A 13,170-nucleotide genomic window follows, 5' to 3' on the forward strand; every position below is an offset into this window, starting at 1 on the left:
TATTGGGAACCATAAAAGGGAATTTGTTCTTCCTAAATGTGAAATATGTATTTTAATCAGTGTGCGTGTTTCTGTCTCCTATCGTCAGGCCACACCCCGGCCCTGGCCTGTGCCCCTAACAAAGACGTGGCGGACTGTCTGGCCCTGATCCTCTCCACCATGAAGCCTTTCCCTCCCAAAGACGCCAGCGCCGCCGCCTCCTTTGGCCTCAACCTGCTGAAGCACTGTGGCATCGCCACCACCTGCGGGCCCCTGCCCAACGGCACCCTGCGCCACGCCTACGCCAAGGACCGCCACAGCACCGCCGGCCTGGACGGCTGCTTCACCGAGTGAAGCGAACCCCCAACCTGTTCCCCTCAGACCTCCCTACCCTGTCCCCTTATATCTTTAACTAGCCAGATCTTCCCTCTTTAATCCACTATGATCCGGGGGACCCCCCCCCCCCCTTCTAACACACACAACAAGAGCAGGAATATACTTTGATTCATGTGTGTGTAAGTGCGCGTGTGCGTTTTGGGTGTGTGTGTGTGTGTGTTTGGATGTGTGTGTCTGTATATGTGCGCGTGCGTTTGTCTGAGTGTTTAAAGAAAAACTAAATCCCTTATGGGTGCAGTCAAACCTATATGCAATTATTTGCCTCTCCTCTGTGGCATATCGTCTGTCTGCCGTTGCTGGCCTGGCCTTTGGTCAGACACCCTCTGTCCAGTGTCCAGGACAGAGCACGTCACTGAGTCCCTCTGAATCGTACCGGCAGAGTTTCTGTATCATCATGAAGTTATCACGGTTTTGTTGAATCAACAGATTCACAAGCATGTGTTATAAGCTACAGTCTAAATTAATTCTAAATTCAATTTAAATTATTGTGAATTTTTGATATTGCACTTCATCAATGAATAAACTTACCTCGCAAAATCCCAGTGAAAGCGATGACCTAGTAGAAGGAGAACGGTGCCTCGCCAACTTCTACTCTGACTGAAACTGGTGCAATATGCAGCATGTGTGGGTATTTCCAGTGCTGTGCCTCTCTCCGAAGACTAGAGTAAAACGGAAGTAGTAGAGCGAGGGAAGGAACGAGAGAAAGTGGGAGAGAGTGATAGACCGTCGCTGGGTTTGACTGTACAGTTAAGGGTCTGGGTGAGTTGAGAGCTCTGCAGAGAAGCCCATGGATTTGAAAACAAGCGGTGACAAGCTGGTGTTGATTCACCTAGAAGTCCGACAACAAGCACCTCCCACTGGCTAAGGCCGTCTGAGTGACATCATCCACCAGGTCCAGTAAATGCCTGACTTTTGTTGGCTGGGTTTTTCTGCATTAGCCCCCTCTCACTGAGTCCATACTGAAGGGAGAAGTTGTGGGTCTTGCCTGAACCCGACTCCCGCTCGTCACTGTCGTAGAATACTTTTGGTACCTTAATTAAGGCGGTTCTAAGACGTTTCTGGATATTTAACAATGTTGTGCCTATGGAATACTGAGAGACGACCACAACCCCTTAACCTCACCTAGTTTATGCCCTCTGATCCCCCACCTGATCCCTGATTATTTAAGATTTAAAAAGAGAACAATGCTAGTGGGACATTTTTAAAGGATGAAATGTAGATTTTAAGAGAAATGGGTTTAGCACACATACTGAGCAGCATAAGCTATTTTTGTTGCTGTCGTATAAACACTTGTTTACATAATGTAAATGGTCGTCGTATTTACTTGTGAATCGACGGTCTAATATGTTTGCACAATAAGGCCATGCCTCCAGTAGGAAAATAAAGAGCGAAGACCTGTTTTCAATATAGCTGCTAAAATATTGCTGCCTTTTCCATGGATTCTATTCACGGTTTCAGTCAATGCGGGTCTACATTTGGCGTGTACATTTTTTTGGGAAGCAATATTCAAACAGACTTCAAATTCTTTAGCATTTTTTTCTTTTCATGCAGTTTGCTGTGTGGAAAGGTTCATGTTTTTACCTCAACATTGGGGATGACTTCAAGTTTTCAAGAAAATAATTTGCACTACCTCCAAAGTTAAAGTATTATTTTTCAAATGGAATAGGTAGAATGTGTTTTTTTTTGTTTCTCTATTCTTTCCAAACAGCGATACTTGAGGAAAAAAAAGTCTGTAATCACAATCAAACGGCATGTGCTGTAATCCTCACTTGTCACGTCAACACTTGTCACGTCAACACTTGTCACGTTGATAGGCATAGCATTGGGAGTTGTCAAAAGTACAGCCAAAAACACAAATGCATTCCTTTTAAATTTTAATTAGGCACGTCTTGTACTTACCTCAAAGCTTTTAACAACGCAACTCATTGACCTCTGTTTGGGCCACACTATAGATCCATTCATTTCTGTTGAACGCTTCTCTGCCGCCTTTTGCACAGTAGTTGAATCAGTTTAGTTTTAAGGGTGTCAGTTGATTACGCTATTTATGAAGATTGTTAGTTATGTTCATCTGAACAGAATTCAAAATGATGTTCACTCCGTTGTAATTGTTTTCTTGAGATTGTAGAGATTCCCCCCCCAAAAAAATGTATTACAAAATCAATCTTTATTAGCATTTGGCCCTAGTCAAACATTCATAAACTAGTTTGAATATTTTAACAGGAAAAAGTATTTTTAAATCCATGGTGTACTGTAACATTATGCATTAGCCTGCTTTGTATCTGTGTTTTCGATATTACATAAATGTAGTTAGATGGCAAAATTGCACAAGTAGTGTTACTGTACCGATGCATATCTTTTCTCTTAACAGTACACCATATTGACAAAGTATGGCTGACACAAAAACCCAAATATTTATATTATGTTGGTACGGTTATGTATGGACAGCTACTTTTTTTTTCCTTTTTATTTTTTGAGATGACAATCAGCATCACAAGGGCTTTTTATTTATAAGTAAATGCTTTTTTTCTGAAGTTGTTTTTAAGAAGTGTCTTTCAGGTTTTTATTTATTTGAATGTCAAAGAATCCTAAAAGTAATTGAGGATTTCTTTACACCCGTTTTGAAGTACGTGTGCTCCCATTTCTCTTTCGCGGCAACAAGAACGCCATGTTGACATATCTGGTAGAAATACCTCCATTGTGTTCTACACTGACAACCTTAACCCCCTTTCTCCGTTACGTTGTTATTTCTCTGTGGATATGCCTCATTCCTATTATCAATTTGTGTAACCTAGAATTGTTCTCTTTTGAATGGAATATCGAAATCATTTTGCACATCTCCTTAGATGTACATACTATTCATTATATTAAGAAGAAAAAAAACAATTTGTGAATCGTATTGCAGCCTGAGATTCGTTGTCAGCTCCTGGTGCATTCTGTCATAGGGCTGGGAAGGAACTGTGTTTTAAAAAAGGCAAAAAAAATAGAGAATCTTAAAAATGTAAACGCTTATCTTGCACCTATTCAGATGCCAGTAATGGTGTTCCACAAGGTTTTTAATGTCAAAGCCTTTTAAGAAAGAATAAGACGACAAAGTCAATATCCTTTACATGATGTAGGAATAGCAAAATCCAAAACCAGTGTCGTTGTTCCTCATATTTATACTAATATGCAGAAAAAAATGATTGTATTAAGCTACCTGAAATTTTTGTGGCATTTTACATAAGCCTTTTTATATGATGTCAGATAAGGTTTAGGCCCAGTTCGATGAGGTGAGATCACATTGAATAGTAAGCCATTTAATAATGTTCTAGGGTGAATTGCTATGTTAATTCTAATCGTTGGCTTGGTTTAAATGAGAGAATAGGAACTTACTAGATCCCATCATTTTTTTGTTGTCCTCTATTGAGTAACGGTGGGACATTTCATTGACTGTGGATTTGGTGTAGCCTACGGTTTTGTTGTCTTTAGGCTGGTTAGATATGACATTGAAAACCCAAATCTCCCTTTTTGGAATAAGTTTTAATGTGAAACTGAATCCCTTACTGACCAATTGGATGTGTAAAGACACACGAGTAAAGAGTTAAAGGACTAAATTAATGATCTGCACCCAAGCCCCTTTCCTTCCCCTTTTAAAAAAAAGTTTTTATTTCCTCCCTCCCTATTTAACTCTTCTGTTTACACTGTGGACATAGATGAACCTAGTATTGTGATCTTTGGGGCCATAGAATGTCGGAAAGCATTTTAGATTTTCAGTGATGCAACAAAAACAACAATTTTCACTCAGTCCTGACCCAAAGCACTTATTTCAAGAATAAGCACTTTTGTATATTTAATATCTCTATATGTGTATTTATGTATACTGGTACATGCAGTATGTTACCTATGTAGATATTAACTTCTATTTAGGGAAAACAATACCTTCAGTGGAGAGATGAGACTAGATGAACTGGTGACTGATCTTCACAATCATGTGTGATGTGCTTGTGGGAGAGATGCACTGTTTTAATTGGAGGGGCATGTTTCTCTTTGGGGTTAGCATAAGAGAGCAGTGAAAAGTCTATGGTCGCACCTTGGGGTGCACACGTGTGCAGCAACAAAAAAAAATGATACTTGCGCTGCCTTTCATTGAGTTGCCAAAAAGCAGGGGATGAAACTGAAAAACACTTGACTATTTACTGAAATTTGAGATATTACGTACATTTGCAGACATCTTAACTAAGCCATATTAGTCAATTGCTGACAACAAAAAAACGTGAATGTATGGTCTAAATTATGGCAGAGGTTTTGGTTTTCGAGTAACTGACTTTTGCTGCGCTGTTTAAGTTAAAAAGTGAATGAAAAATGAACTAAAGCAAAAATGATCTTTACCTCTGCCTCCTCATGCATAGATGTGGTAGGATTGTGTTTCATCTTTTGATATGAAGGGAGGGCTAACTAATTTGTGCCATTGAAGGGTATTATTGCATTCTGCGGATGGGTTAACCTAAAAACGTGGTACATCCAGCATATATGCCTTACATTTGGCGGTACAAGCCTCACTCCAATATAATCGTTTTGACTCTTATAAATCATTTGGTGAATGATACTTTTAGTTCCTCTCTAGTTTTTGTTTGTCAACAATGGGCACTAGCGCTAATAGCCGAGCTATCCCTCCTGTTAACCATGGACTCACCATGGACTGCTATCCCTCCTGTTAACCATGGACTCACCATGGACTGCTATCCCTCCTGTTAACCATGGACTCACCATGGACTGCTATCCCTCCTGTTAACCATGGACTCACCATGGACTGCTATCCCTCCTGTTAACCATGGACTCACCATGGACTGCTATCAAGTTTGCCTTACAATACCTCTCTGAAATGATGTATAGTTGTTTTTTCTACTCTATATTTTGTTTGTAGCGCATAACCGATTTTTACATTTTGAGAATGTGTCCGTTTTTGTCCATCAAAACAGTCTACCTTAATAACACCCCATTCTGTTACCTAGACTCACAAGTGCCGTAGAAATCCCTGTTTGTCTACGAAAAAAGGAATTGTCTTTGATTCTCAGTGGAGATGGTATTTGTGTGATGCTCGGCACAAAGAGGAACAATTATTATTATTATTTTTAAGAGGATTAGATCCTTTATAATTTATCCTTTTTTTATGAAGGTAGAATTATAATTCTGGATAGCATCTAATGAATTTACTAATGTATCAATTAGACACCATTTTTGGTTGATGTCTCACATGCAACATCTGAAATGTTATCAGTATGGTATGGAAATGCATCTGTGTAGAAACTTTTTGTTGTTGTTGTAAAGGACTAAGGACGATAATACCTTACAATGGCTCAAATGGCAAAGATGGACAACTTTCTCAAAATCCTTCAGTTTGTAGGAATGAGAGACATGGGCGCTTTGGCCAGTGGATGGAGTGAAATGAATAGCATTAGATAATTGTGAATGTGCATGGTGGAAGACTGATCAAGTTGTATTTTGAAATAGCAGTAAGGGTAGTAGGGTAGAAGATGGTAAAATTGCACAGAAGTAGTTGAGTCGGCGTACTGTAAACTGAGTTACAGGAGAAGTTGGAAAGAACTATTGAAAACTTTGGAAGGAAACAGATTCAGCACATCTTCATTTCATTCCTTTTTGTTTGTTTTGTATAGATTAAGAGTACTTATGGATGTTGGGCAACTGACAAAATGTTGCCATCAGATATGTGAGTGGGAAGAGAGACTAAGTAGGGTCGCGTTGAAATTGGAGAATAGGAAGAACATACACTATTGATATAGTGGCCTAATGTAGCTGCCTTTATCTTGATGAGACACTATGGTCCTTCTAGTGAGAAAGCATTCATATGGTATCGAACACTTATGTCATGCTCATTCAATAACCTCTAAATTAGGCGTGGAAGGGATAGAAGTTTGAAACAAAGAGCATGTTGGTTTCTTTTAGTTATGCCAGTGATCACCATGGTGATGCTGTCCGTAACGTAGTCCTCTGGGATATCTCCCACTTACCTCTAGGACATCGATGTCCTTCATTACTTGAAAACGCATTGGATTAAGGCAATAGCTAGGCACTTACCTTTTTTTTTGTGTTCTTTTATTCCCATTTTGAAAGGATTCTTTCAAATCAAGAGAACACAGTGAACATTTCCTCTTCTCCAAGCATAATATAAACTGCAGAATTAGAGCTTTCTTTATTAGAATTTGTTGAAAATAAATGGCTACAATTTTCCCCCAAAAAAGTAAGCATGTAAAAAAGCGGTACATCATATTAAATGGATTAAACGAGATTCATTCATCTCATGACGTTTATAGTCATAAATTACATTTGATCACCAAAACAAACACCTCTTGAAATTGACAGAATTATGTCATCTTCAATGTCCAGATTCATGCGTGAAGCACACTATTAAGTTCTTCCATGATTCCAACTGCTGCATGTCCGTCCTATCTCTATGTAGACAAAATGTTTCTTAGAGAAGATAGCATGTCTGATCATGTTAAGATTCTTGATTTTTATAGCTTCTAGGCTATGTTTATGCCTTCATTATTCATTTGTTTATGTTGTACAACTACTACTATGTTGACAAGATTTACATGCTTATTCAAATTCTTGAACCAAACTGTCGGCCCCACTTTTCTGCTATTCAACCCTCAGGTTGTGTGGCCCATGTTGTACTGTCTGAAGTTTGTCTGGTCCTGACTTGTTTGATTACGTTTGTCACTCTTGTGCCTCTGAAGTTAGTTAAGGCTTAGTAACTTGTTCAAAGCAAACTGATATATGGGTTGACTTTATTCTCTAACAGTATTTGGCTTCTTTGAAATACTTCAGAGACAATGTAGGCCCACCAATTGCTTTATTTTGTCTGTCTTCTCTTCCTCTTCAAGGACAGTTACTGAGTTGACCCTCCAAAAAGACTATAGAGGGATTCACTGGTGTTGTCTCCTTAGTGGATAGTAATGTCCACACAATTTTTATTGTCTGCCTTCATGTATTACTTGATTAGCCGTTATCAGACATTGAACAGCTTACCTCAAGATGTTATGTCTCGCAATGATTTTTACCCAAACCAGTGCATTTTATTGATATATTGGACCTCATTGGAGAGTAAATGTGATACATATTATGCAACTATTTTTGTCACTTTTTTTTTTTTTGTTGTTGATTTGATGGTTTTATGACTCGACTGCTTCTTGACAGCCACCCATAGGATGGGGCAATGCAAGTAGGAATCCTGGGTGGCGCACTGGTCTAAGGCACTACAGACCTGGGTTCGATCCTGGGTCTGTATCACAAACTGCCATGATTTGGAGTCCCACAAGGCGGCGCACAATTGGCCCAGTTTTGTCCGGGTTAGGGGAGGGTTTGGCTGGGGTAGCCCGTCATTGTAAAATAATAATTTGTTCTTAACTGACTTGCCTGGGTAAATAAAGGTTAAATTAGGATATTGAATCATGGTATTTCCATTAAAGAAATGCCTCGATAGGCAACCAAAGGAGAGAAATGTCTTGGACCGGAAGTTGTTTTAGATCCACATCATAAAGTAACTTATTTATGAGACTTCTGTGCATTTCTTCATATACTGTATGTCACATGGCTGGTCAAAATTGTTATAGTTAAAGAATGTTACCTTGTAAACTGCGAAACTCAGCTCCTCTATTACCACCAAATACAATCCTGACTGACACTTTGTCGTGATACAGACGGGCATACTAAACTGTGTCCTTACAAAACCATTGAGCAAATAGAGAAGTCCTTGAAAAAAAAGTTTTTATTTTACACATCAGCAAAATGGTCTTCCGTTCATGCCAATTGAAAGCCTTATTGTTGATAAAAGTGGAGGTCACACCTCCCAGGAACACAACTGCTCACAATTACAGACCCGGTGAAGCCAGTGAGCCATTGTTGTTAATTCAAAACACAACGTGATTCTAGTGCTTCCCAGTCTTATCATCCATGTCGTCCACTGTGGCTTCAACTCCTCGAGCAATTGTTAATTGGTTGGAGAAATATACAAAGAAACACTCATGCTGTTGTCATGAATCCAAACACCCTCTGGATGTACAACTTGACTGTAGTTTATTTTGCTCTCGTTTGATTCTTGCCTTTGTCTTGCTTGCTTGCCATATTTGTCAAGGGACCTGAAAAAACACATTGAAATAGTGTTGAATCCCAGTAGTGATTAATACTGGAGTTTTAGTGTGAATTCATAACAAAAGCAATATTGGCAAGTGCACTTTGTTGGGTGTTCTAAGCACAACATCACTAAAAATGCACTTCAGACAGAGTAGTGTGTAGAGATTGTTGTTGATTTACTTAACTAAATGGTATTGAAATTAACATGGTAAATTATTATAAAGCAAGACTTATAGTTGTGACATTTGTAGTACCATTTTAGCGGTATGTTGATTTGATCGGGATGTAGTTTTAGTTGTTGTCTGTACAACCCCCCCCCCCCCCTTCTACAAAATGAACAGATTTAAGATGATCACGAATTAAAAGTTGTGGCTTAGGCATTTTATAGGCTCGTTTGTATGCAACCCCTTTAGTTGTGTGTGTGTGTGTGTGTATAGCTTGTTCTCTGTACTGCAACATGTCCTAAGAATAGGTGGTGGAAGAAGATTGTATTTTGTGGACAAGGATTGCTATGCCATAGAACTTAACAATGTTTTGATTACTTTTATAGTACAGTGAGTAGGCATAGAGTTCTGTGTTTTTAAGTGTGTTCGTGTGTGACGATTTGGGCAGTTAGCTGTCATGTCTTCATTAGTGAGTATGAGGTCAAGAGTGTGCGACGGTAATATGAACCGCTATCAGTAAAAAGGGCAAAGAAAAAGTTTGTATTCATTCCTGTCTATTGTATTTCTTTACCCACTTCCTGGTTTATAAATGCCGTAAAGAATATTGTTTTTTTCTTATTAACGTGAAATACATTTCCTTTGAAACACAAGTGATGTACGTAAGATTCTGGTGCAATGGCCTGTAACAGTTTTTGGTTGACTCCTTTTAAATTTGATTGTTCATTTGAGCATATTTGAAAATAAATGATAACGTAAGGTTAGGCTTACTGCTTTCTAGTACAGTGTGCTATGTGGGGTAGCCTAATATGCATTAACAGACCTTTTGAATGAAATTTAAAGCACTGGTGTAATTGAACGCTTGACGTTGGTGGTTGGTAGTCCTTTTATTTTGGTTCTGGATATATTAGCGTCTTATTCAGGAGGGTGTCTCGGTTTGATTCAAAGTCATTGGACATTGCTTTGTATTACGCTAGGATTTGTTTACTCCAATAGACCAGCCAAGCAAAATGTAACACAAGCCCGGTCTACGGGCTACAACCTTGAATTATTATGTGCTTTGACTGTCCATATTGCCTCTGCTAGAATTTCATTGGCTTCTTGTTTCGCTGAATTTTTTTTGCACCGTCTTGGAAGTTTCGGGTTAAAGTTAGTAATTGGTCAAAAAGTTGAATGTTAGGCAGATATTTTAACCACTAATAGTCCCTATCTGGTTGTAGTCCGTAGAAGGGATAAAATATGCCAAGCCGATGACTTCCCATGTGACTTCAGCATGAACTGTAGGTGATCATGAAAGTGTTATTGTGCTTCATTTAGGCCAAACTATAAATTAGGAGGTTCAAAGTGTGGAAGTGGAAGTGCATGAAATGCTTTCTCTTTGGCACCTTAGGCTCTGTTTTGAAGTACTGCTGGCTGGTGAAGAGCTTGAGCATGCCTGCATTCAGTATTTTCTAGAGCGTTCAGTAAACATTTCTTATATAAGTTTTATTAGCATGAGATTGTGTGATTTTTGAATCCATATTACCTCAAAAATATATCAGTTACAATTAATACATTTTAAATTAAAACAAATGGTCTCACCTCAAATGTCCATGCTATTTTGAAAGTTACTTTTACTACTAATGTAATTGATATGATCATGTTTTATTTTGCCTACCTCCTTGATGCACAGCTACTCTTTGTCTCCTTAGCTCATAACCACCTACAGTGAGCTACAAAAGTAGTGTGACAGTGACACATTTGGGGGGACTATGTACAAAAAGTGCTGTAATTTCGAAACGGTTCACCCGATATGGATGAAAACACCCTAAAGGTAAAGCTGACAGTCTGCACTTTAGCCTCATAGTCATTGTATCAAATCCAAAGTGCTGGAGTGCAGAGCCAAAACAATTTTCACTGTCCCAATACTTTTGTAGCTCACTAGTGTCTGAAAAATATGAACGCATATTAATCACTTTTGATCTAAAAGACAAAAAAAAGTGAGCTTGATTTTGTGTGTGTGTGTGTGTGTGTGTACTTGCGCTTGTAACATGGAAAGAAAAATGATATCCCAACAACCACTGGAATGTGAAGCCAAACTGTATTATGATCGAATTAAATCTCTTTTAAGGTCTAACTGTTGTAGCATACATGTGAACCTCGTCTCTGGTACATGTTTGCTATCCTTCAGATACTTGTTGCAACAAGGTACTTTATGATTGCTTTTTAAACCCCCTCCTGAAAGTATCCTTTATCCACCAGTAATCATCCTGTTTTTCATAGTATGGTGGGTCTTTACTGTAAGTGTGTAAGTTGGGCCATACGTCTAAAAGTCTAGTTTACAGTTGCAACTGTGTGTACAACTACCAGAGATTGGGAGAATGTGTGCGCATCTAACTTAATTACAAAAGCAACATAACTAAAGCTGTTATTGAAGTCAAATTATGGATATATGTCGCATGTGGTGTTTGTGAAGGGAAATCTTATTGCATCCAGCCTTAAGCCTTCAAAAGGAAAAACAAATCTAGACCTTAATTTGTGATCGTGCTACCACAACTCCGATCACCTCTCCCAACCAACCGACCTTTGACTTTTTGACTGAAGCATAGCAATGTGAGATACAGTAATAGGGGTTAGAGATCTATTCCCTAAAAGAGACACACACAAATACCCTTCCAGCCCTGAACAAATCTCCAACTTGTTCATTGTTTTGTGACAATGCAATCCTTGAAAGCACTTTGCCTTGTTATATAATTGTGTGCTACTGAATGGTTATTTCTTACAAAATGTTACAAAAATGAATAAAAGACATGATTTAATGATTTTAGTGAAACGGCGTAATCTGCATTGACCTTTCTGACATTACAGGAGAAACTTAACAAACCAAGGCATTGAAACCTGATCGATTTTATACAATGTATGCTACAGCATTTGAGTCTTGTCATTCAGTGTTGTGGCTTAGGATTGGTTATGTTTAAATAAATTGCTATTGCTTAATATCTATCTACTTTGTGTTTTCTTTATTTTACATTTTAAAGCCAGAATCCTTAATTGAAACAATAGCAAAGCGTGCTCCTGTTTACCTAAAAAGCTAAGGGGGAGGCATCACTACAGATCCGGGTTCGATCCAGGGCTCCCGGCCGCAACCGGGAGACCCATGACGGCGCACAAGTGGCCCAGCGTCGTCCGGATTAGGGGAGGGTTTGGCCTGCTGGGATGTTCTTGTCCCATTGCGCTCTAGCGACTCCTTGTGGCATGCACGTTGACTTTGGTCCCCAGCTGTATGGTGTTTCCACCGATACGTTGGTGCGGCTGGCTTCCGGGTTAAGCGAGCAGTGCGTGAAGAAGCAGTGCAGCTTGGCAGGGTCGTGTTTCAGAGGACGCATGGCTCTCTCTCTCACACTCACTCACTCTCTCACACTCACTCACTCACTCTCTCACTCACTCACTCACTCACTCACTCACTCACTCACACTCTCACGGGAGTTGCAGCGACGGGACAAGACTAACTACCAATTTGGAGATCACGAAAAAGGGGTCAAAAGTACCAACAAAAATCTTTACAAAAAAAAAAACTGCTTAGGGATGGGGCTGGAGAAGTGTAACCACTCTCAAATTCATAAACGGATCTATGGATGCAAGGACTGACCATCCATGATACCAAATGTGTAGTTTTAACCACGTTACGAGGCTTTACAGTGTTTGTTTACGTTGTTTACAAACATTGGAGTAAAAATAGGTTGTCATTTTTCATAAAAAAAAATAGTGTGTGACTTGCTTCAGCTCTTTGAAAGTATTTTTGTGGTCATGGAAGAAGTTTTTAAAACATTCTAAGTGAAGCGGTGAAATATAGTCAAAGTTAAATATATAAATGTCTGGTTACTTTGATAGACTATATTAACCTTAATAATTTGGGCGGGTGGCTCACATATTTCATCACAAATAAGATTACTACACGTTTACTCTCCTACTTGGAAACCACAGTTTAGTACTGTGTAAGGCAGCCAACAAACCAGCACTAAAGGTAAACTATAACTACATGTAGACAAGCAGCAGTAGATTAGTTTATTGGGTTGGAGTGAGCTCTGTGACATAAATCTTGTGTTCCCCCATTGATATAATTTGAAAGTTCTGAAAAGTTCCATGGCGGTTAATTAAACTGTGGAAAGTTAGATAAATTAGGTGATAAGGTTACTAAAACTATACCTCTTGATTGGTAGTAGAACAATTCTGTAATGCAAGCTGTAATACTCATAAGGAATTAGAAATGTTTTAGGCTTTCATTTGGGGAGCGAAGTATGATGGTGCATCTAGTGGAAGACATTTAGAAGTGTGTTTTGAGCTATAGTAACCTCCCTTCAACCATACATTTCTTTCTTAATTTTCAATGGCTTTTTCATTTGATTAAGACTGGATGGATAGCTCAATAAAAATGATATATAAATGGATAGATACATAAAGTAAGGAGACAGGATGAAATGCCTAATGAAGGGATGAATGCAAAGCTAAAGGAAGTCTTGGA

General features: G+C 38.9%; 1 protein-coding gene across 2 annotated transcripts in view; it reads left to right on the plus strand.

The window, feature by feature from the left end:
* LOC115207995 (serine/threonine-protein phosphatase 6 regulatory ankyrin repeat subunit C) overlaps positions 1-11,651 on the plus strand; it is a 36,960-nt gene extending 25,309 nt beyond the window's left edge. Inside the window, exon 28 of one of the 2 annotated variants that reach the window (XM_029775672.1) lies at positions 89-216. In XM_029775672.1, coding sequence (XP_029631532.1) covers positions 89-119 — 31 coding nt within the window. In that variant the 3' untranslated portion in view covers positions 120-216. Of the gene's footprint in view, positions 1-88 lie in introns of both variants that reach the window. The other variant, XM_029775671.1, reaches the window with a different exon arrangement.
* Positions 11,652-13,170: the final 1,519 nt, after the last annotated feature.

The sequence above is a fragment of the Salmo trutta genome, chromosome 14 (assembly GCF_901001165.1).
Source record: "Salmo trutta chromosome 14, fSalTru1.1, whole genome shotgun sequence".
In the NCBI taxonomy this organism is placed as follows: domain Eukaryota; kingdom Metazoa; phylum Chordata; class Actinopteri; order Salmoniformes; family Salmonidae; genus Salmo; species Salmo trutta.